This window comes from Mchenga conophoros, linkage group LG2, assembly GCF_057382185.1.
Source record: "Mchenga conophoros isolate Kocher_MC1m ecotype Shallow Benthic linkage group LG2, M_conophoros_male_GT1.1, whole genome shotgun sequence".
NCBI lineage: Eukaryota > Metazoa > Chordata > Actinopteri > Cichliformes > Cichlidae > Mchenga > Mchenga conophoros.
The window spans coordinates 39,294,265-39,318,871 of record NC_140527.1 but is presented as its reverse complement, the minus strand read 5'-3'; the positions used below and the strand labels follow the sequence as shown (position 1 = coordinate 39,318,871).

At 40.3% G+C, this 24,607-nt stretch overlaps 1 protein-coding gene and 1 long non-coding RNA gene across 2 annotated transcripts; both read left to right on the top strand.

The window, feature by feature from the left end:
• Positions 1-1,994: 1,994 nt before the first annotated feature.
• Positions 1,995-7,044, top strand: LOC146582621 (uncharacterized). The gene is made up of 5 exons (XR_014888349.1): positions 1,995-2,157; positions 6,145-6,255; positions 6,332-6,409; positions 6,495-6,548; positions 6,633-7,044. It is a non-coding gene; the product is annotated as an uncharacterized LOC146582621 (long non-coding RNA).
• A 2,330-nt stretch (positions 7,045-9,374) lies between these two features.
• Positions 9,375-24,607, top strand: LOC146582620 (sodium-dependent phosphate transport protein 2A-like). The gene is given in 14 exon segments (XM_085248485.1): positions 9,375-9,399; positions 10,469-10,542; positions 10,617-10,802; positions 11,158-11,304; positions 11,584-11,727; positions 14,303-14,414; positions 14,797-14,992; positions 15,645-15,740; positions 16,201-16,264; positions 16,642-16,745; positions 16,747-16,810; positions 18,566-18,682; positions 22,949-23,073; positions 23,682-24,607. Coding segments are annotated over 13 exon segments (1,995 nt in total). The 5' UTR covers positions 9,375-9,399; positions 10,469-10,481; the 3' UTR covers positions 24,261-24,607.

Genomic DNA, 24,607 nt, shown 5'->3' with positions numbered 1-24,607 from the left:
CTGATTATCAGAACAAGAGGGCAACAATAACAATGATTTGTCCATGCCAGGGTTCCTGGACATGCTGACGAGGGCTCAGAACTCCAGGGTAGATGATCAGCGAGGTCTTCTCACCAAAGAGCAGCTGGAGGTTCCTTCCTTCCTCCAGCTGCCCACAGAGCAGGTGCAGGAACCAGAGGATCCCAGTATAGCCAGCTCTTCCACTACTGACTCCAAAGCAAAATCTGAGGATAAGAATTCAGCTGAAAATTCAGCCGAAGCAGCGAAGGAAGCCCCCGACTCTGCTAAATCGAAATCCCCAGACATGAGGGAAACAACAGTTTGAAAGACAATCATGTGTTGGATGAACGAAGATGTGATCAAAAAAACTACGACGAACATTTCACAAAACTGTGATATGATTAATTTAAGAAAATTAATGCAAGAAAAAATTAGTCCTATAGCACTTTTTTCTAATTGTTCGCAGTATAAGCTCTGAGAAAGCGGTGTGCTACCACACGCTGCTCTATACTTTTGAATGACCTTCTTTTAAGCCAATTTGTAAATAAGGCAGATCATGGCAAGCATTTATGGTGTCGTTCTAAAACACTACACATCCTTATGGGGAAAATGTTTGCTATGAAATGATTAATTCAACCTTATATGAAAAAGTTATAGGTCAGAATGTCACCCTGAAACTAAATGTTTTAGTATACATTTTATTCATCCCCTGATTTGTAATACTGTACAGATTTTGATATATCGTTCACATTTCTTCTGTTTTTTCACAGCCCTACTTTGCAGTAATGTTTTCTTTAAACTAAGCACAGGAAGGAGTGACTGTCCAAAATGGGTTTCAATGTTTTTGCACGGTTTCTTTGCTTCAACATGCATGGAATATTTGATGCAGATTTATTATTTAATATATTCTTTTTAAATTTGTGTGTTGCATGCTTTAGGTGTGTTGTGTTTTTTTTTTTTTTTTTTTTTTTTTTTTTTTTTTTTTTTTCTCTTCCCTTTTTTTATTTTTATTTTTTTAAATTATCCCTATGTTTGCTGTGACTGCACTTTGCAAAGCCCTGGTCATGTCCTGTATTCCTGTTCTCTACATCTCAGACTACAGATCTAGTTCATTAAATGAGTAATGTGATAATAAAAATGAAATGGTTGCAATGATTCTAACGATAATCCACAGGGTGTATTGAAAAAAAATTAAAGTGTTTTATAAGAAATTGTTATCCTGTCTGTCTGCATTTATTTATTTATTTATTTTTTTTGGGGGGGGGTGATGAATCACTGAGGTCAGTTTCTGGCTTGAGAAATGCTACGTGATTGGGTTTTATATGCAGTGCAGTCAGACCCCACAACCCCTGTGGACCAACTGTGTGATTCATACAGGGTAAAGCAAGTCTTTACACATGTAACTAGCATTGATTACATTATTCATTCTTGAGTCTTCTGGTGTATCTTGGTTAAAGGAAAGCTCTTCGAAAATGCTGTCACATAATGATGTCCTTTTTCTTTTTCTTTTTTTTTTTTTTTTTTTTTTTTTTTTAAAAAGAACCAATCACAGCACTGCAATGCTATGATTGGCTCTTTAAGTTGGTTCTGTGGCCAATGACCAGCTTAATCTGTCTGCAGACTTGTTGCTGGAAGGTGGCTTCCTGTTGTATTTGGCTATTGTATGGGTTACAAAACAATCTGGATGAGTCATAGATGGTCTCATCAACATGAATGATGTCAGCATTATGCATATTTCAGAGTACGTTTTGAAAGTATCTCAGTCAAGCCATCTTACATGCATCATCATCTGGTATAATGTGATTGTCATTGAAATAACCTAAAGTAATGATGAGAGCTGTGGACGTCAGCATTGATGTGCAGTGTACAATACCTGTCTGTCACACCCACAGCTTCCCACTGCCAGCCTGGAGACATTAGCACACAGAGCTTTGAGTGACACGCCTGGTGGTAGTCTTGGATGTGCGTGTGTGAGGGGGGAGGGGGGGGAGCTGGCTGGCTGGCTACTGACTCCATCCGTGAGTGGTGCGTCGGCGGAGCTATGAATGGGCAGAGAGGGGTGTACTCTCACAGACACCATAGCAGCAGTGAGATGAGGAGTGTCATTTACTCCACTGCACGCCTACTGTACTGAGAGGAGAAAAGAGAGGGAAGGAGGTGAGTGTATGAATTAACCCCAGGCATTTCATTTGTCTCATTTGCGATGATTGCAGGGCTCGTTCAGTCAGTAGATGTGGGTGCCTTTTTTTCTCCTCTTTCCATCACCCGCATCATTCATCCTCCACTCCCTTCTGTCACTCAGTGCTTTACTGTGCTTGATGAAAAGTACTGTGCCTCCTTCATTTCCTCATTCATGGAAAAGCACGTTTTCATTCAGACTGTGCTAGCGCTCTGTCTTGTCTCTGTTTTGTTGTTTACAGCTTTCAGTTTGAGCTAAGCTTCATGTCCATTGTACATCTGGATGAATAACAAGCAGGTTCTGGATTTCTAAAATAGTTCTTCTAATGGGAGCTCACACCGCCTTAGAGAGTCCTGCAAAATATGTGTAAGTGCTGTAAAACAAAACCTGTCCAGCCGATCGATGCAGGCACATTAATGTGGATTGAAAGATTGTGCACAGTTGAAGGGCAGTCTTCAATCAGTCTTCAGTGGGTTAAGAATGAAAAGATTATGGAGTCATAACCATGACTCGGGTATCAGGTGAGATACACATGGCTCAGCTGTGATTCCGACAGAGGGCAGTTGTGCTGGTCAGCTACTGACTTAATACATCCAGCTGGGTGTAGTTGGGATGTGTGCATGTCCCACCTGAGTGTGACAAAACAGACAGCACATCATCATCAATTACACGGCATAATGTCCTTGACACTGAGCCATTTTCATGTGCTCTCTTCCATCACTGCTCACATGCTGACCTTGGTGCTCCAGCCATCTCGCTGTGTGTTGTCTGTGGTAAAACAGCCCATTTTATTACACAAATCCTGGCCACGTGAAGATTTGCGATCAGCATGTTTGCAGACACTTGTGTGGTGGCTGAGAAATGTCAGACACTGATTTTTAACTCCTGGTTTGAATTCCTCCCAAAAGACTTGAAACCATCAACACATGGCTGAAGCGATACAGGCATCCAGTGTCATCACTGTTTGACTAAATCAGCGAATGAAACTAATGACTTCTTATTGTGTTTCCAGGAGGGAGTGATTTGGCAGACCTTTAGGTTGAGCAGGAAGAAGGCAGGAGTGACAGTGTAGAGGCAGAACACACATCCACAGGAAACTTATGCTTAAGGAGCTCTTGTCATGTTCTGTTTCTCAGTTAGGGAGTTAATTAGTGTTGACCCGGACGCAAAGATAGGCTCTGTGTGAGGTTCTTTCAGGGTTATGGATTCAAACCTCCGGAATAGATTTGCTTCTTACGTAACGCAGATGTGAACAGCAGCGTTTATTAAGGATCGTAAAGGCTACGTAGTCATTAAACTTTTCTGCCTTATCTTTTTCCTTCTGCTGCATCTCAAATTGAGTCTGTTTGTTCATCCCTGCAGAACAAAACTTATTCAGTAGCTTTAAATGGTAAAGATTGCTTTGCATGTGTATGCTCCCGTCTGTAGGGGCATGTAAAAGCTTTATGCATGTACATTTCTTTTTATCTATATCAAAAAAAGAGACGTGATGATTTCGATGTGCCACCTTGATTGTTGCTCATGTGGACTAATCGTTGGCGAAGTGTTTCTAAAAGCCACAGGGGTTTTTATCTCTGCTACAAAGGAGCCGGACTTCCACCCGCCTCAGTCTAACCTATACGATCCTCCACTTCTTGGCTTCGTCTGCAGTGGAAGAATTTCTCTTCTACACAAAGATGAAAAGACGGTAACAGAGGAAAGCAGGGGTTGACAGAGTGAGGCAAGCAAGCAAATCATTCACATTTAGGTCATTTCCTTCAGCGAGTTGGTCAGAAAGAGCACTCAGGACTCTTTGAATGCCTGCCCTGCCATCAAGCCTCAGATTATCCTCAGCTGTCCCTCAAAGGACTATAATGCACATTTTAAAGTAAGTGCAGAGAGTTCATCATCCCTCCTGGCTGTACCTACCGAACAAACATACATGTTCTGCGGTAATGGAACTTGTATAAAAGAAAGCAGAAACTCCACTGGTACTGACCAAGTGGAGTATTTCTGGCCTCACTGAATATCACATATATTCCACTTCAGGTAGGACTTTGTACCAGAGTTCCCTGCAGCATCAAAAGTGATGCCACCATGATGTCAGCCATCACAGCGAGTGAGTGCGCTCCCGTTGATCATTTCCTATTCATTCTTTATGAGCCCTGGGCTAAATGCTTCCTGTAAGCTTAGGCAGAACTGGAGCCCAGAATAGTAGACTGTTTGACTTCAGTCAGAGTGTGTATGTATATATGTGTGTATATGTATATATGTGTGTATATGTGTATATATATATATGTGTGTGTGTGTGTGTGTGTTTGGCATTCTAGCCTCATCAGTAAGTAATAAGTAAATTGTAATTCCATGCATCTTGGAAAGAGATAAGCTGTCTGTTAGATGTGCTACATTTTGAAAACTCAGCAATGATTGACGCTTTAAAGGCTCTGAAAAAAAACACAGCTTTTTGTGAAATGACTCAGTTGCCTCAGTTACATAATGGTAATGTTGCATATGTCTCTGCACCAATCAGGATTTAGAAACAGGTATTTTTTTAATGTAGAAACATCAAGGATATGAAGTTATTTCTGTTACTATCACATCATTTTTCATATTTATTAGGTTGCAATATGCCAAATTACATTATTAATTCAATTTACAGTTATTTTTATACTATTCATTCACAACAGCAGTCACCTCAAGTTCATTTATATTATAAGGTAAAGACCCTACAATATTAAAGAAACCCCAAGAATTACACAACCTCCTCCGAGCAAGCACCTGGTGACAGTGGGAAGGAAAAACTCCCTATTAACAGGAACAGACCTTCAGCAGAACCAGGCTCAGGGTGGGACACCCATCTGCGGTGACTGGTTGGGGGGGAGGGGAAGGAGAATAGAGGACAGAGAGACAGAACAAATGGCAAATCATAGGAAAAAGAGCCAGAAAAAAAAAATACTGGCAAAAGTGATAGATCCACTTAGATGGTGTTTCTGCTATTCTCTGCAGGATGTAGACAAAAGCATCAGAAAACTACAATAACTTCCTAATTTTAAAGTTTCCGCTTTCAATAATGTTGGTTCCCATGTTCAACCAAGAGCTTTTAAGCTCAAGTCTTTTGTTTGAAATACCTATGACATATTTTATTTCTTCTTTTTGAACAGCAGCACTGAACCACCCCTTCACACCATTAGAATCTGTGCCTGACAGAGAGAAGCAGACATCAAAAGGGAGGCTGATGGACTGTTAAAAAAAGAAAGGGAAAAAAAGTCTCTTGTTCACTGAACCAGACCCAGTGGTGTTTTGTCCCTCAGCCAACAGGGCTCATGACTCCAGCTGTGGCCCTGGCTGTGACTGTTGCCTAGTGTTCTCTGTGGTCTTTCAGTTCTCGAGGAATCACTGTTTGAGTAACTGTGTGTGTCCTTGTTCAGAGCAGTCCTTTTCACGATTTTATTTGCTGTGACTTGCTGTTTTGCTTTCATCCTCTGAGCTAAAGTTGAGCTTCTGTTATGTCAACCGTTAGGGCTCCAACAAGCAATGTTTATATACTGAAATACAATTTAAAAAAAAATATTTGGTGGATTTATGTATAATCAAACAAGGTCAGAAGAATTACCACCCCTTCTTCCCCCCCACCGCTCCTTTTTTTTTAAAGTATGCCTGTTTTGCCAGTAGAGAAAATTGAGCCAAGCTAACCTGTAATCAGTCATAATTTTTGCTTCTAGTGAATCCCAAAGCTAAAAACAAACAACAGGACACTGAAATCTGCAGTAGTGTATCTCTGAGTCAGAGACACCCTCTAGTGAGAAGAGCTCATAACTGCACACTCTCTTGCTCCACTTGGATCTCTTGCAGTGGATCAGACCGCTTAGGGCAAGATTAATTGTTTGCATTTTACTGGATATATTAATGACTTTCCCTTGTCTGTTGTTGTTGCGTGCAGTCACGCTTTTTGAAAGTTTCTCTCGTTTTTTCTCCTAACCTTTTAGTTGCACAGCCAAAGTTTGCAAGAAAAACAGAGTGATCCATCCTAAGTCCCCACAGCCCCGAACTTCTGAGGAAAAACTTTCAAGTCAGCCATGGAGCAGAAGACAAATGAGGTACTTAAGAACCCGATACTCTGATACACTAAATTTTAATCATTTGCCGTCTAATGCGACCCTTCCCTCTGCCTAGTGTCCCACCAGCACCTCTCCTCAGAAACACATGAAAAATAGGTCTAAGTCCACAGAGGAGGTACAGCAGTCAAAGAAGGTGAGCCTGCAGCAGCCTGATGTTCACCCTAGCACACTATTTCTTCCCTCACCCTATGAGTCAACCTAACTGTCTTTCCTCACAGGCCTTTTCCTCACAAAAATCACTCCCAGGCAGACCAGAGCTGGAGAGAGTGAAGGTGAGATGTATCACTGTTCTACTGTATTGGCATTAAAGCCTAAAGCTATGTTTAAAACCAGAGTTTTATTTTTATTTGTTGCAGGAATGTCCTGATGGCTCTGAGACACCGCCATCCTCCAGCGAAGAACTGAAATGATGAACAAAGCCAAAAAAAGATGCCATAAAGCTACATCATCATAAACCTGAGACATAAAATGTGCAGATGTACACAGCGGAACATGCAGAATAGTATATGAAAAAAATGCAAGCCGTGAATTGATTAAAATGAGAGAATTGGACTAAAACACACACACACACACACACACACACACACACACACACACACACACACACACACACACACACACACACACACACACAAATTCACCCTACCGCTGAAACAACATGTATGTGAACAAAAGGACACCTGTGATGATATTGTTTCATTGTACTGTGAGTGGTGTATACATGCCACCTGAATGTGTAGTAACAATAAAGTGATGTTGCTGAGTGAATCTGTGTTTACTAACCTCCACTAAGCCAACTGCCAAATAATAAGGCTGTCGGAAACAATACAGATAGATGATGGTGTGCAGCAGAGGATGAAAGAAGCACAGCTTAAAATCGAAATCTTTATGAAATCACCCAATAATATGTAAGATTATCCCATCGATGCATTCAATGGCAGTCTCAGTGTATTTTTAAATAAAAATAAATAAAGGTGCTGATGTTTAAGGACGGAAGAGCTGCTTCATCACACATAAATATATGTATCATTAGTTTCAAATGTTCTTTTCACCCTGCAACGTCTCCTGCAGTTTTTTTTTGTTTTTTTTTACAAACTTGCAAGGTCCAAAGCCCAATTTGAAATCTGGCAACCTTCTGCCACCCACGCAATCCTTTAATCATAACTCTGATTACTGCATGAAACTACGATGGAGTATTTTCTTCTCGGTGATTTATTTTGATTTGCTTGTTGAAGTTCTGTTGATTGATTTGCTCGTTAAAGCCGATTCTCTCTTATGAGCTTTACGTCTGCCACCTACGATAAGAAGTCATTTAAATTCCATGGGTTTTATTTTAATAGTTGTGATTGCTTTTTGTTTTTAATTGTAAAATGCGCCTCCTTGGCCAGCAAGCCTGCAGGCCTAACTTCAGCACCCACTAGGGGGCTGCAGCAACCACTTTGGGAATCGCATAATCTGAAACGGAGGCCGTACATGTGGCAGGATTGACGCTTGTTCCTAAACCAGCAGCTTAGGTGCTCAAATCCTGAAATCGAGTTGATTATTTGAGTCTGATTGTTTCAGTTCTGTGAATGTGAAGCTCCAGTTAAGATTTTAGCTCTTGTGTTAACAACAGACATGAAAAACACACAGATCTATATAAAATATCAGAGTGCTTTTTCTTTTTCTCAAAGCGTCATTACTCCCTTCATGTAGATGACAACAGTGATCAAGGTAAAAGAGATTAGTATTAATCTGAATGACTTGTGCTGATTAGTGTCACCTAGCCAGTCAAAACAAGAACAGAGTCTTTAGAATAAGACACACACCTGTGTAGAGATAATTAACTGACGTTTTGTTCATAGTGTTATGGGCCCCTTTGTTAAAAACCCCAGAGGCTTTGCTTTATTTATTTTTTAATATTAGATAAACCAAGCAGGACGCCTTGCGTGGCAGAATTTAGCCCCCGTCTGGTTCGGCATGCTGTGCAGTAGCAGCAGCCACCCTGTGACTCGCACATCTGGAGATGGGATTAACTGCAACGTGGAGTCTTTTTTAACCAAAGAGCTCTAGAGCTGCTCAGTGTGTGTTTACGTGATTACATGTGTGTGTGTGCGCGCGCGCGCGTCCATGTGCGCTGGTACATCTGTGCTTCGTTTTTTTTTTCTCTCTCTGTATAATTCTGCTCCAAATCTCAAGGATTTCTCCTCCAGTTGCCACCTACAGCAGCAAACCCAGCTCCCTGAAAAACAACAAGGCTGTTATTTCTCTCAGGCTCCCAGATCTCATAACAGATTGGAAAGCAACAACTTAGTCTAAAGGGTTTATTAAGTTCATAGATGCAAGTCTGGCATCAGCAGGCTTGGGAGATTTGGTTGAGAGCACTGCTGATATGACAGAACCGCGGCTGCACTAATCATTAACAATTACCCCCACAACAACACAGGCGGGCGCTGCGTGTGGATAGTGGTGCATGCGTGTCAAGAGGCTCTCAGAAAATCTCCTTGATAGTCTATTTCCAATCAAAACAGGCTTGATGCTGAGTGCTGGCAAAGTACCTAAGTACCTGAACATTCTGTACAAGTCAAACAGATTACGCTTTGCGTGTCTGAAATACTTCCACTGACTTATCTCGTGGAAGAAGTGATCATTTAATACCCCGGCTTTAATCTTTGCCAAGACTACGAAATGTGATGGAAACAGCCGCATGAGAATGTGAGCGGACTTAAGAAAACAGGAGCAATCTCCCAGGTTTATCTAAAACACGCCACTAGATGTCAGGTTTCTCCTGCATTTCTACCTAAAAACCTCAAGTGAGAAGGGCTGATAAATCACATCAAACAGGCCACTTCATCTTGCAATCTTTATCTGGGGCCCAAATCAGGTGAAAATAGCTGGCTGAACAAACATCATTTATTACCTAATACACAACAGGCATTTAAGACCTATGCATCATTAACTTAAGACATTGTGTAACTGATTAACAATGCTGTCTCTGATGAGAGAGCAAGTTAATAACCGAGAGATCACGTAGATGTTTCCCCCCTGATACCTCCACACTCGGTCTATTTAAAGATGTTTTAGTCTTCAGTTTGATACCTTCCTTTAGCGGGGTCATGAGCAACACCTAAGCCTTTGGACAAGGTAAGAGGCAACACTATTTTACTATATACACTTTTTTTTTTTTTAAATTCCAGCTTTTATTTCGATGTCTCATACATACTTTTAGAAAATCTTGCCAAGTAAGCTGACTCACACTGACAACATTGGCTAAATTCTTGAGAAAAGCCTGCATTTTTCTACAAAGCAAAACAAAATTGCAGCAACACTAATTGAGAAATTATCCATGTGAGTCACAGAGACAGCCTTAAACACAAACTTGCACGTAAAGGCACAAGAGCTGAGACGGGAACGGTGGCAGACTGACAAACAGACGAACGGGGCAGTTAGATTAGAGGATAACATTCAGTACACACGCTCACAAAATCAGCTCAGATACATTCAGAGTTTATCCTGCTGCAGTGGGCTGTTTCTCCCACATACAGACAGATGTACATATGTTAACGCAGGCCTCCCGCGCGCATCTGAAACCTGCAGCAGGATGACACGCGCGGTGAGGATGATGCAGTGACTGTAATTACTGTAATTTCGGCTGCTGTAATTACTTCCATCCTCTTTGCTTTTAAGAGACATTGGTACTCCCTCCTCCACTGGAGTCCCCGAAGTGGAAGACAGAAAAAAAAGAAGGGTGGGATGGGGGTGGGGGTTTGGGGGGGTGGGGTGGGGGGGGGATCTCTTCAAATCAAGAGCATGAAACCCTTTGAAGAGACTTGCTCTATAGATGCTGGAGAGTCCCTTGAAGAGCTGGCTCGCAGCTGTAGGAAATGGAAGACAGGATAAGCTACACGGATCCTAATGTGTTCTTCATGATCTGATGAGGTTGTTTAGTTGTTTGGGAGGTGAGACGCCTGACCTCACATCACGGATAGCTGCCAATTACATAACCACGTGGGCTGCCTTCGCTCTCTTCTAATTGCTTGTCTGTTGATCCCTGTACCTCTGTGAGAGATGGGCTCATATACACACTTGTTGGTCTCTGTTGGCTTCTTTTTCTTACTGCTGCAGGTGGCTGATAAATACATCCACTATCAGATCTGTTCCCTCCACGGTGGTAACATCCTGCGATTTTAATTGCTTGCATATCTCCACACAGCACTCACAGCGCCATGTCCTCTCGATCTATAACCATAGTGTCCTCTGGACGGAGCACGGAGCTCGGCTTCAGTGGTAACTCATTAGTTTAAATTCCCACCATTCTTGTTTTATGTCTTTGAATTGCCTGACTCCTCTTCTGCTACCAGGGGTGAGAATACACTCGGCTCAGCTCCCCTCACATCCCAAACTCCCACTGGCAGAGGAGGACAGGGAGTCTGGCATCGGCTCCACCCTTGACCTCACTGGCAGCTTTGAGGGCTGTAACCAACATACCAATCACCACTCCGACAAACCCTCACTGATGGAGGCAGGCACATTCCCCGGGGAGAAAGGTACAAGAGAGGCATAAAGAGGAGAGTGACACATACATCTCCCACGCTGGCAGCAGGTTTAACCTCTTTGAGGCGGTAAATTACAACAGCAGAAGCGAGTCACAGGCTCATTAGATAAGGACATGCTCAGGAGACACACAGTGCCAGTGGGATCATGTGGCCTCTCACTCAGCAGTGTTTGGCTGCATATGGGTTATGAATGTACTTTGTCAGATGGCTTCTATCTCTACATGTGAGAGGACACAGCTATCAGAGAGTCGAGCAGTGGCCAAAAACATGCTGCCGTTTTGTTTCATCAGATAAAATCCCTTAAAAAAAGATTTCAGTCTAACCGTCTCTTTGCTGTTTTCTCCAGACAGATCTCCTCAGACCTCAGCAGCGAGTCCAAACAAGATCAAGAAGGTCCTTATCAATCTATCCAAGATCCCTCTCCTCTTCCTCCTCCTCTTCCTCTTTGTTTGCTCCTTGGACACTCTGAGCTCTGCCTTCCAGTTAGCAGGGGGTAAGCGCTCTGACCCTCACTGCCCCATCAGCAGGTTCATAGTGACTCAGTCTGTTGATATTTGACAAATAAGTGAGTCACCGAGCACCAGTTCACACCATCCTACTGGGCCCTGCTGCTGTATAATTTACTGCCGAGTTTGATCTGTGACCTTCTTGAAATTGGGGAAACAAACAGTTTGATTTTTGTTTAACATTGCTCTTGGCAACCTTGTGATTCCTAAGACTGGTATTTTTTTATGTGTGTGTTTCTGTGTATGTGGGCGGCATATCTAACCAGGTAAAGTGGCAGGGGACATTTTCCAGGACAATGCAGTGCTGTCTAACCCCGTGGCAGGGCTCGTGGTGGGGATCTTGGTTACTGTGCTGGTTCAGAGCTCATCAACCTCCACCTCCATTGTAGTCAGTCTGGTGGCCTCCGGACGTGAGTAGGCACATAAACGCATGTGCAAATGTGTGAGTGCCAGAATTCAGGTGTGTGCGCGTGTGTGTTTATTGTACTGTCTGCACAGTAGGCTTATGTCTCTGCAGGTTATTATTTTGCATATATAGATAAGTTAATAAACAGAAAACAAAATCCATTACCGTAGCAATAAAACCAGAGAAAATAACACCCCCATGGCGCCTTATTGGCAGCAAAATCAATTTGCAGTCTATAGTTCAAATCGAAATTTTCTGCCTCAAAGTCCTATAACAACCCGTATTCCCTGTGGAGGGTTGAATCCATTATGATCGGTTTGTTATTTGGCATTAAGGATTAAATTAGCAAATAAAGTTTGGGTTACATTAACAAACTATACCAGAGGATTGTTCTTCAGAGAACAGGAAGATTTGCTTGCACACATTTCTCCACTAACTAAACTAGCAGATGAACAGTGTGATGTTTCCTGTCATCTAGCATCTAAACAACCCCTTGAAAAATATTAAAACGAGCATTGTGCTAACTTTTCGCTCCATAACTCACATTCATGGGTTTATTAATCTCCTGAAAGTGCTAGGAAAGTCTATTGTAAATGATTTATTTGTTGCGTGCTACTTTTGGCTGCAGATTAATGCACCGTTGTTGCTTTTATTTTATTTTATTTTTAGCTTTCCACTATTTAGATGTTTATGTCAGTTTTCAAACTTGTATAATGAAAGAATGATTAATGTATAGTACTGTACACAAGTCTTGAGTTGCCCCTCATGTCATTACATTTTGATTCCAAAGATCTACATGTGGTCTTGAGCAATAGTTCTCCAGGCTTTCTGAAGGTCTCTCAAAGCATTTCATTGACTTTTCACTTACTTTCAGGTCAGTCCCCATACCTGACTGTTCTCAAAAGGACATTTTTTTGAACCACTGAACACTGACCTATGAATCATTCAAGTTTAAAAAACACCACCTAACTGAAGGGGTGAACCAGTGTTATGTCTACGCAAATAGAAAGAAACAAATTGCACTTTGTTACAGACTGTCGCAAAAACATTTGTTCTTTTCATTTTTGAATCCACAAAAAACAAAAAATGCCAAAGATAATACAGCTGGACAGGATAAAATAGTAGTTTTCTGCCAACAAAGTAGTTTCCAAAGAGCTGTTAGCTGAAAACTCAGTGTGTCCTTAAAAATTGAGTAACCTGGACACGTGAAGGACAAAAGAAGAAGGCAGACCTAAAAAAAAAACAAACCTATATACAGCAGACAAACAGTATCTGAAAATCATGGCCTTAAGAAATAGGAATGTAATCAATCAAAGATCTGACACAGGACCCGAGAGATGCATCTGGCCCTTCACCTGATCCAGCTACTGTTCAATGATGCCTCATCAGTAATGGTCTCAGTGGAAGGGTGGCTGTCAAGAAGCCATTTCAGAAGAAAGGAAAACAAGCAGAAAAGGCTGAGGTATGCAAGATTACACAAGAACTGGACTAAAAATGAGTGGCAACAGCTCGTACGGAGTAATTAATCCAAATTTGACATTTTTGGTTCAAATCCTCATCATTATATCCAGATGAGGTCAGGAGAGAAGCACAAAGATCGAGATTAAAACACAGTAAATGCTATGTGATGGTTTGGGGCTGATGGAGATCTTTTTTTTTTAAAACTGATGCAATAATAAACAAAGTATTGTTGATTTTGATCCAACTCAACATTATTGAAGCAGTCTGAGAACATCATGACAGACCAACATCCAAAGAAGAGCTTTAAATGTCCTGCAAGAGCCCAGAGAACTATTCCAAAGCCCAGAGCCCAAAAACTCTGTTTTTGCCTTATATGTGTATATTTGCATGTTTCAATTAAACACTGCACCCATTTTCTATTTTCCTTGCAAAATATAAATAAATGAGAGGTGGCTCAAGACGCTAACTGAGACCCATTTCGAGATTCCAGTACTGCAGTTGCAATTTGTAAAAATGATGTAAAATAAGTGTAGTCTGACAGGGTGAAGCAAGATTAGAGGGGCAATCAAATCCAACCTTTCTTACTCTGGGTAATGTCTCATCATCTCAGTCAGCCTTGTGTAAGACCATTATGTGGTAAGGTTACAAGAAAATGTCCAGGCTTTTGCATGTAGGTCTTCCACTTTTGCTCTGGGTAGTTAAAGTGAATTACATCAGTATGCAGGAGTTGCTGCTCTGCTTCCAAAGATTTGTTTTAAATAAGAGAGCCATGAAGATGATTAGAGGTAATTACTGGAGACTGAAAGATATGGAAAGGCATAAATGTTTGTCTTCCTGACGTCTGCCCTCTGGGTCATCGCCATTAAAGGCGTATTCAGAAATAACCCATCTCCAAAGCCGTCTCACTTAGCCTAGAATTACAATCACCTCTCATTTCCATTAAAACACATGTTGCATCAAAACAGTACAAGGCCATTTTCTGTAATTATGTATATATATATATATATATATATATATATATATATATATGATGCATTACCATTTGCAATGGTGTTTATGCATTTACAATGTTTAGTTTTTTTTGTAACATGCTTCTTCATTTTCGCCTCATCTCATAGTTTTAGAAGTCAGGTCGGCTGTTCCAGTCATCATGGGGACCAATATTGGGACTTCGGTTACAAACACCATAGTGGCCATGATGCAAGCGGCAGAACGAACCGAGTTTCAACGGTGAGTGACAAAACACAGCAAGACCGAGGAGGAGAGTGGAGGTAGAATAGGGTGGGGGTTGAGGCAAGAAGACACTGAAATGGAAAAGTGAAGTGGATAAGTGGTTAGATGGAGGGAAGAGGGAAAAAGTGTTAAGAGAGCAGAGGAGAAAGTAGAGGAGGATGATGAGAAAGCATCAGCAGCTGTAGCTGCAGCTTCACACTATAATAATGGCACCAGTCCACACTAATCCTATACCAGTAACCAGTGCCCCATTACATCACTGCCAAAGACCAAAAAAGCAAAAGTTGAGCTGTGAAAAGGAGATTAACAAGCAATCACTCTGAGTAGTTTATGATGCTCCTGGATAGCTAACACAGAAAATGACTGTGATCCACGATAGTGCTTTTGCCGGAGCAACAATCCATGACTGCTTCAACTGGCTGTCAGTCCTGGTTCTGTTGCCCCTGGAGGTGGCGAGCGGGTTCATGACTCGGCTGTCTCACCTGCTGGTCACCACTCTGAGGCTCGAGCCAGGGGAGGAAGCACCCGAGCTACTCAAGGTCATCACGGAGCCAGTCACCAAGCTTATCATACAGGTAAAACCATCAGACGCCATTTTTTCTAATTTACTGTTTACTAAGCCCCTTCATTGGACTGCAGCCCTCTATGATCTCAGCTTAGTAACAGGTCAGCAATGTTGTGATTTATTTGTAATTTATATTTATTTTCTTTTTCTGTCCAAAACCAAACATCACAGAAACCAAAATGTAAGAAATAGATTAAACACAACATGGTAGAAGGCAATTCTGAGCACATAATTGATGGGTGTCTCTGTCGAAACACCATAACTCAAAAATCTTCAAATAAATTCTGATTAAGCTTTGTAGGGGTGTAGAGTCGGGTCATCAGCAACCCGTTAAAATTTGGCTTATCACAATTTTTCTTCTACTTATAATGCCTGAACTTGACACTACACAGCAAAACAATGGTAAGGTTATTTCAACATCATGAAAAAGTAAAGTATAAAATAATGATGCACGTCATATTTAGAAATATCTGGAACATGTTTTCAAGTAAATAGTGAAAAATGTCACCTCAAAACCATCTCATGTATCATCTAACTCGTTAGCTGAGGTCACTGCTGAAAACTGATAAACTCGATCAGCAATTCAGCTGCCAAGCAAAAAAAACAAAACAAAACAAAAAAATTGTGGTGAAAAATGAATGTACATCTTCTTTCACCCTCAGCTGGACAAGTGTGTGATCACAGGGATCGCCATGGGGAAGGAGGGCATGAGGAACAGGAGCTTGGTGAAAGAATGGTGCCAGACCAACCTTGTTATGGTAATGTCTCATCTCTAGCCCTGTCTCCTTCACATCGTGGGGCGATCGTGGCTCAAGATTTGGGAGTTCGCCTTGTAATCGGAAGGTTGCCGGTTCGAGCCCCTGCTTGGACAGTCTCGGTCGTTGTGTCCTTGGGCAAGACACTTCTTTGCCTACTGGTGGTGACAGAGGGCCCGGTGGCGCCAGGCAGCCTCGCCTCTATCAGTGCGCCCTAGGGTGGCTATGGCTACAATGTAGCTTGCCATCACCAGTGTGTGAATGTGTGTGTGAATGGGTGGATGACTGGTTGTGTAAAGCGCTTTGGGGTCCTTAGGGACTAGTAAAGCACTATACAAATACAGGCCATTTACCATACTGTGTCACTGTGTACTGGCGCCAAATGGAGCTTGTCACTGATGCCAGTAAAAATGGCCTGGCTAATGTCTTTCTTTCTTTCTTTTATCTATCCATAAATCCATAGTCTCATCACAACGTGAGCACTGAAAGCTGTGACTCCAGCCATGACTTGCAAACACACGTGAAGTGTAAGTTAACCTAAAGTCCTATCTGAATCTGAATCAATCATATAGTAAGCCGGAACCAATCTGTACAACCTCATATCCAAAGAAGTTAACATAATGCCATAATGTTGGAATACAAGCAGTGTGTTCTGGATAAAAGGCTTCCCTTATTTCAACAAGAGAAGGCCAAAACTGAACTTGTCTTCTCAAGAAATTTTTATTTACATAGCAAAACAGTCGATACAAGTATAACTAAACAGTAAGAGAACATTATCAAAAAATATGGCAAACTAAATGGTGGTAAATTGAACTTCAAGTTTTGTCACTTTCCATAGTGTCTCAACTCATTTGGTAAGGTATAAATGCAGTCAAATATCCTGTTATTGTGGCTTTCTTTGTAGGTAGACATTTGTTTGCATCTGCTGAGATGTCAGACCTCACAGTGGGCCTCATCCTACTCGCCACCTCGCTGGCTGTCCTGTGCACATGTTTGCTGCTTCTAGTCAAAACTGCTCAACTCTCTTCTTAAAGGCCAAGTAGCAAAGGCCATCCATAAAGTCATCAACACAGGTTAGTCTAAATTTGAGCTACCAAATGAATAAATAAAAAATGAATATCTTGACTTGTTAGGAAACAAATAATGGATTGCATTTATATAGCGCTTTTCAAGATCCTCAAAGCACTTTACGATTCCACTATTCATTCACACACTGGTGGAAGGCAAACCACAGTTGTAGCCACAGCTGCCCTGAGGCAGACTGACAGAAGCAAGGCTGCCATATTGCGCCATCGGCCCCTCTGGCCATCACCAGCAGGCGGTAGGTGAAGCGTCTTGCCCAAGGACACAACGACCGAGACTGTCCGAGCCGGGGCTCGAACCGGCAACCTTCCGATCACAAGATGAACTGCCAACTCTTGAGCCAGGATAAACCCATCAACCCATCAGCACTAAGTAATACAGATAACCCATCGTGTGTTATTTGTATTACTTAGTGCTATGTGTAGCTCCAGGAAGTCACTGTACTGAACAAACAGCAAAACATCAACCAGTGTTGCTAAAGTTCTCAAAAAAGTAATGTATTACACAATACTTGTTATTTTTTAAACGAATGCCTTATGTTATTTGGAGAAAGTACTTCTCTATCCTACTCATGAGATGAGATCTTTCTTTTAGTGTTTAAATTTGAATCAAAAGAAAGGTGAAAACTTGGCCACAGAGGACCTCACCACTGAGACTGTACTGCAAAAGCATTTACAGGTTGAAATGGAAGCTAAAAAGCTAGAAGAAAAATAAAATTACATCTATATTTCCTAGTGACAAAGGTTGCAGGTGCAACACCATTTCCCCCTCACAGCAGAAAAGCTGACTGTAGTTGAAAAAAATGCTCTTTTCTCTCTTTCCACCCACCTCTTTATAAAGTGAGAACCAATATAACTGTTACTGCAATGTTATTACTGAAATTAACACACTAATACATTCCATTATTGCATCACATAAAAATGTAATGTGATTGCATGAAGATGTACTTTCCAACACTCATAATAACCAGGTTAAACTGCTACAGTTACTAAAGGAGAAAAGGCCAGTGTAACTAAGCTGGAAGAAACTGGTGTGAGAAGGCACTTGGAAAAGGTGCAATGGGAGTGGAAACCTCTGCAGGGATATACTAACAATGGGCAAATTTACATATGCACATGGATCGTGTTCAATTCAGTAATGACCAAAATCTCTATCAAGAGAAGTGCAGATTGGAAGTGCAAATTTTCGCCCAGATTGCTGATGAATTTTTGAGAAACACCATCAGCAATCTGGGCAAGCATTGTGAGCTGTCCATGGTACTGAAATGCTAAACACAATGGTGAATTTAAGCTTTTTTTATTTTATTTTTTTAATTCTTATTATGTGTCAGTATATTATAATTATTTGTTTTATATGTGTGAGGGATGTTGTGAAGCCTTACAAAATTCACACAAAAATCATTTGAGAGTTTATTGAAGCCCTGCCTGACTTCTTGATTTGAAAAGCTTCAGAGCTCAAGTGAAACTTCCAGCTCATATTGGCCAGCTCCAAATATGCATGTTTCCTTGCCTTGTTAACCCATAAGAGGGAGTTCTCAGAATGAGCTTTCAGGGTCCTGGTAGGTGTTTATGACTGCCTTTGATCAGCAATTCTTCTTAGTTTTAGCATCAACGGGCAGATGAGTGTAGAACTGACATTTTAGTTTTTAACATAGATTTTTAACTGAAGGGGGTTACATGGAAAATGTAAGCACTTTATTCTTTAAAGTTAAAAATGATTCAAGTTTCTCTTGTGCATCACTGCAGACCTTCCCTATCCATTTGGGTGGCTGGCAGGATACATCGCCATGTTTGTGGGTGCAGGTGTGACATTTGTGGTGCAGAGTAGCTCTGTCTTTACTTCAGCCATGACTCCTCTTATAGGTGAGTGATGTATGTTTTTGCTCTTTTGAATGTCAAAGTCTGCACACCATGTGCACAAATCTTTGCCAAGCTTCGTGGATTTTATCTGTTTATTCTTTTTTAACTTTAGTCGCCTCAATCAATTCGGGCTGCATGATTATAGGCAAAAATCACAATTAATTTGTTCAATATTGGTATCTATCTATCTATCTATCTATCTATCTATCTATCTATCTATCTATCTATCTATCTATCTATCTATCTATCTGTCTGTCTTTGAGAACAGAGTTTACAAAATGCTTTAGCAGATAGTTAAAGGTCATTCAAGGGTCAAAATCCATGCATATTTACAGGCCATATTCTATTGAAAAAGCTTCCTTTACTCTGCCAGCTAATGGAGAGGGCCAGCAGTGCCCACAAATCCTCTTACAAAGCTCCTATAATAAGAGGCTTGGCCTATGAAACTCTAAACTTCCATTTGATTTGTTGGAACAGGCCACTCTTAAATTGTCTCCTTCTACAGAGATTGTTTAGGTTTATCTCACTCATGCTGACCTACAATGAGCCACTTGTTTGGTTTAATTGGATGATATAATTGTATTTGGTCATACTTTATAAATAGAGTATACTTAAAATATGTAAAAAATGCTTTATTGTTGGTGATCAGCTTTAACCTTGTAGGAGCAGCTTGCTAAATTAAGTGCTGAGGAACGGCATGACTAACGCTATAAAGAAAATGATCAATCCTAGAATGGGGACATGAATGTTTTCCAGTGATCATCACTAAATTTCCTATAGATGGCACATAAAATAATCCTCACCTCACTAACTTGACACAAAAAACCTTGAGTCACCATGAAGCAACTGAAGGACAGATTATGACAATAAAAACACGTGTTTTCAGTAAGTGGCTGTTGCATTGGTGTCAGTTTCATTTTCAAGTGAATCCTGCCTAAGTCAGTGTCACCCTAACCCTGGCGCAATAACTGTCTCTGGCTCAAAAATATATCAGGAAGGTTACGTAATGTCCCTTTGTCCACTCTTTGCTCAGAGATTCGCAGATCATACAAAAGGAGATGTAACAGTCTGAAGACATTCTTTGAGGCTTTGATGCAGGAAAAAACGGATTTGTTTGCCTCCAGTTTTGACTTGACGCCTCATATGCAGCAATAATGTGGAAGTTTTGTCTGGGTGGCAACATGCTATTTATTATAAACAATTAATGTTTCATAGTACTCAGACATTTTTTCCCCATGAGAAGATATTAACATTTTCCAGAACAATCAATAATTTCCTGTAAGTTAGTGCTGCTGCAACCCACACAAACAGTTATACAGGATACTTACACATGGCAAATCACTCCAAAAGCCAAGCCACCCACATGAACAGACCTGCAATTAACCCATGCAATATAATAGAAACTTTAAAGTTGTCCCTCCTGCTAAATTACATTCCTGGCTATCGACCTTTCCCACATATTAAAGCACATACACATAATATATAGCTTGGGTATCATGGAGATACAGTGTTAGACAACAGGAGAGCAATACAGGCAACCTTACTGGTCTTAAATGTCTTCAGGAGGCAACAGATCGCCCTTCCTAACAGTGGAATAACTAACTGTCTTCATTGCCACTGACTCTAAACAGCAGTGGATACTACCATCCCTCCGGACCACACAGCACAGCCTTTAACTCCCCAATGACCCACTTTTAACTCTTTTTAGTGTCTCCCCCTCACCCTCAATTGCCCACACCTGTCCCCCCATCAGATTGTCTTTCTCATGAAACCAATCACCTCGATATCTGTCATGTTTTAGCCTTCAATTACATCACAGAGCTTATGCCATACTGTGAATAGATTAAAGTGTATAGAAGGAAATCTAAAACATTTTATAAAAATACCAGCATTTCATGGCAGACCTATTACTTTAACTTCCGTCATTTTGACCATTTTGGAGGTCAGGAACAAGCAGCTTGTTAATTGCTGACTTTTTACATACCTTTCCTTTTAAGTGGGTGTGGAGGAATAAAATCACAGTTCAGAGGTTTTTGAAAGTGGCCAAAGCTTTTTGAATGGCCAGAATAGTGAAAAAGCAGAACATTGTCCATACAACTGAGAAAAAACCCTTTAAAAATAAACCTTCTAACAGTGGTGTTAATAGACGACACATTTGTAGTATTTCCTCCAAGTGGAACTCCCATCAGTGGAGCTTGAATTAGATGCAACCAAAGACACTCTAACCACTGAAACTTACTGAAACAAACTTTCCAATAAACAAATAAAGGTATGCATGAAATACATGTTGCAAGAGAGGTTTAGGAGAGGTTAAAACTGAGCAGTGTTTGTTTTTTTAAGATTGAGGAACTGCTGAAAATTACTTTTTATCCACAAATATGCCAGAACAGTGTACCAGTGTAAAGTTTTTACACAACTTTGTTTTTCAGTTGTCACAACAGGGGACACATACAGAGAGAACTCCACTGATAACAACACATAAGAATTACTGTTGTGTTCTTGCCATAAACTGCACTCTCCCCCCCAAGGCCAGTGGTTTCTCTACAATATAAATTCTAACACCGCAACCTCTATCCACATGTTTATGGTTATCCTGATAAACTATTAATAAAGGAACGAAAGGTTTGCTGTATTGCTGTTTAATTTGTTTAATTTTGTTTAATTAGCCATGTTATTACCTCTGTGGCTGCTTAAATTCATTTATCTTCTACTTGTCTTTCCTGTGGTATGCCACAAGGTTTCAGTTATATCTATCTACCTATCTATCTATATACATATATATAGCCCCAAGATATTTCCTAGTTACCTAGTTGCGCATCTTGTCCATAGACTGTTAAAAGTTGGACAGCAGACTGTTTCCTTCAATTTTATGAGACAACAGAAGCCCTAACAGATTTGTGGTCAGGGTAAGGGTAATTCTAGGTTCTTTTCCCTTTTTGCTAAGTCTTCTGTGAGAAGCTTTGGTAACCCTTGAGTCGCATTAAATCTCTGGTTTGCTCTTGTTTTTTCAGATAAGAAATGTTGTGAAGTTGAGTTCTATTGTCTCATGCACTAAATTCCAAATTCTTATTCATACCTTCTGGATTATTTTAATTTATTATTTGCTTGCTTTAACAAAGCTTTTTTGCATTCTTGGCAGATTGTTCAGAATGCCACTATGAGACTTACATATCAATCTGATGCTCATTCATTTCCGGCTTTCAAGTAAATTCAGTGTCCACTGACTACCAAGATTTTGTTTTTGACTTTTAGAGCACTACATGAACAAGCGACAGCATAGATCACTGAACATTTACATCCATACATCTTGGGGGTCCTTGAGGACCTGCTGGCTGTCCATCATACTAGACAGAGAACTATAAAAAAAAGCCCATATGGAAAACATATATATAAATCTTATAAAGTTTTTATCTGTCTTGTATGAAACTTGTATGAAAAGCATACAAGAGTGAAAACACATATAAGATCCCTTGAAAAATTATATAATAAAACTTGTATGTTTTGTATACTTACTAAAAAAATATATGAAAGTAATGAGAAAGTGGCTACTTTCATGAGTAAATCATGTAAGCCTTATATGATTTATATATGATTTACTCATGAAAGTGGCCACTTTCTTGAGTAAATCATATATGTTTTTACTATTTCTTTTCCATATGGGAGAGTTCACGGCAATGGCCTCCATAGACTCTGGAATGCTTTCCTCTTAGCCTGACAACTGGTTTCTTTCTAAAGGCAGCTAAAGCTTTTTGTCTTTATATTTTTAGCATTTTTGTTGTGGAATTTTGGTGCTTTATGAGTACAATTTTTATTTACTTGCTTTACTTATATAAATGTCTTCAGCTTTCAGTTGTGACCTTCTTTTGGCAGTCACTAATCATCCTATCAGCCAAAGATGTAGTTTAACCTTTATGAGAAGGATTTCTTTAAAAAATTAAAATACTATCTGGTGTTCTCAAATGGCACGTACAAAAATATCTTTCTTTCTTTATATCTGCGATGTTTCCCTTCGACTATCTCAATAAGTATTACGCCACCTGGAGAACAATTTTCATAACTTATTGGGTTATTACTGCTAGTATATAAACAGGGCTAATTTCTGAGATCTATCATAGATGGCATTTGTATTTGTCACAAAACATCTTAAGAACTCTCCGTATAGCTTAGTGGTGCTCTATAAATATTTCAACAGGAACAAAACACTAATTATATTTTCTGGTAAACCAATACGATATGCTTTACAGCATTTGGCTTTGTCATCTTCATCAGGTATTGGTGTAATCAGTTTGGAGCGAGCCTATCCTCTCACTCTTGGGTCCAACATTGGCACAACTGCCACAGCCCTGCTGGCAGCTTTGGCCAGTCCTGGGAACAAACTTGCTGCTGCCATACAGGTAGGTTTTGTTTGTTTTTCTGGATACAAAGGACATATAATAATAATAATGATGATGATAATGATAATGAAAATGATAATGATAATGATAATGATAATGATAATGATAATGATAATGATAATGATAATAATAATAATAATAATAATAATAACAACAAAAATTTCCAGAGGGTTGCTGTGGAAAATGTAATTTAAAACAAAACAAACATCACATGTTTAAACTGAAAACTTTGATTTTGCTTTGTATTTGCTGTGTTTTGACTTCATGGCCATAACCTGCTGAATCTGAGCTTTGTATAAGTAATCAAAATCAGCCATATACTGCCAAAATAACCCTCTTTTTGCCTAACATATGGTAGCCGTTTGAAACATGTAACCAAAACATAGCAAGCTATGGCTAGGCTGTAGACTCCGCAGTGTGAGGTATTTTGTAATGTAGTGTTACAATAAGCTACTCATGAAAGCTGCGTTGCATAATTGGAATATATTTATGATATCAGTGTGACATTATAAGAAATCAGTAGACGCTTTCTACTGGTATGACTTTGAGTTGACATCAATACACATTAAGCATTTGAATTCTTAATTATTAGGTCTCTTGTCTTCTAGATTGCTCTGTGTCACCTTTTCTTCAATGTTTTTGGCATTCTGTTGTGGTATCCTTTCCCATTCATGCGTCTACCGATAAGGATGGCTCGTGTTCTCGGTGAGCGCACTGCCAAGTACCGCTGGTTTGCAATCTTGTACCTACTCCTCTGCTTCCTGTTGCTTCCATCACTGGTGCTGGGCCTCTCACTGGCTGGTTGGCAGGTGATGGCTGGAGTTGGGGCTCCTTTCTTGGGTGTAACCATCTTCATTACCATGGTGAATGTAATGCAGTCCCGCAGCCCCCATCACCTGCCAAACAAGCTCAAGAACTGGGACTTCCTGCCCAAATGGATGCACTCTCTCAAACCACTGGACCACCTAATTGCCAAAACAGTTCTCTGCTGCAGCTTCTCTTGTGAAGACAGACAAGAGGAAGAAGAAGCACCAATATCTCCAAGTACAACCTCTTGCAACAAACACACGGAGTTTGCTCAGCTTGCTTACAACAACCCAGTCATGGATTACCTGCATGAGAGAAGACCAGATGTACCAGTTCTTAAATTAAAAGGTTTAGAGAGGTGCAACAGCACTCCTCTGTAATTCATCCAATAATGAGGGTTTTTGACAAAATGGAAGAAAAATTCCATTTTGTCAAAAGAGTAGGTTTTAGAAAAGTAACTTTTAATTTTTTGGAAATAAACTGATTTGTGATTCCTGACTGACTGACTTCGTTTGAAATGGAAAGCAATTTTAGGATGAGATGTGAGTTCAGACAACACCAACTAAGAATCAATGAGGAGAACAATTTTTTTTTGTTTTTTGTTTTTGCCAATTTTTAACCAACGATTCCCTCATAATGAATGTCTATACTGACCTTTTAAATACAAATCTATACAAAATGTATGACTAGCCTAACTGACGTTAATAAATGGATGATTAATCCTTAA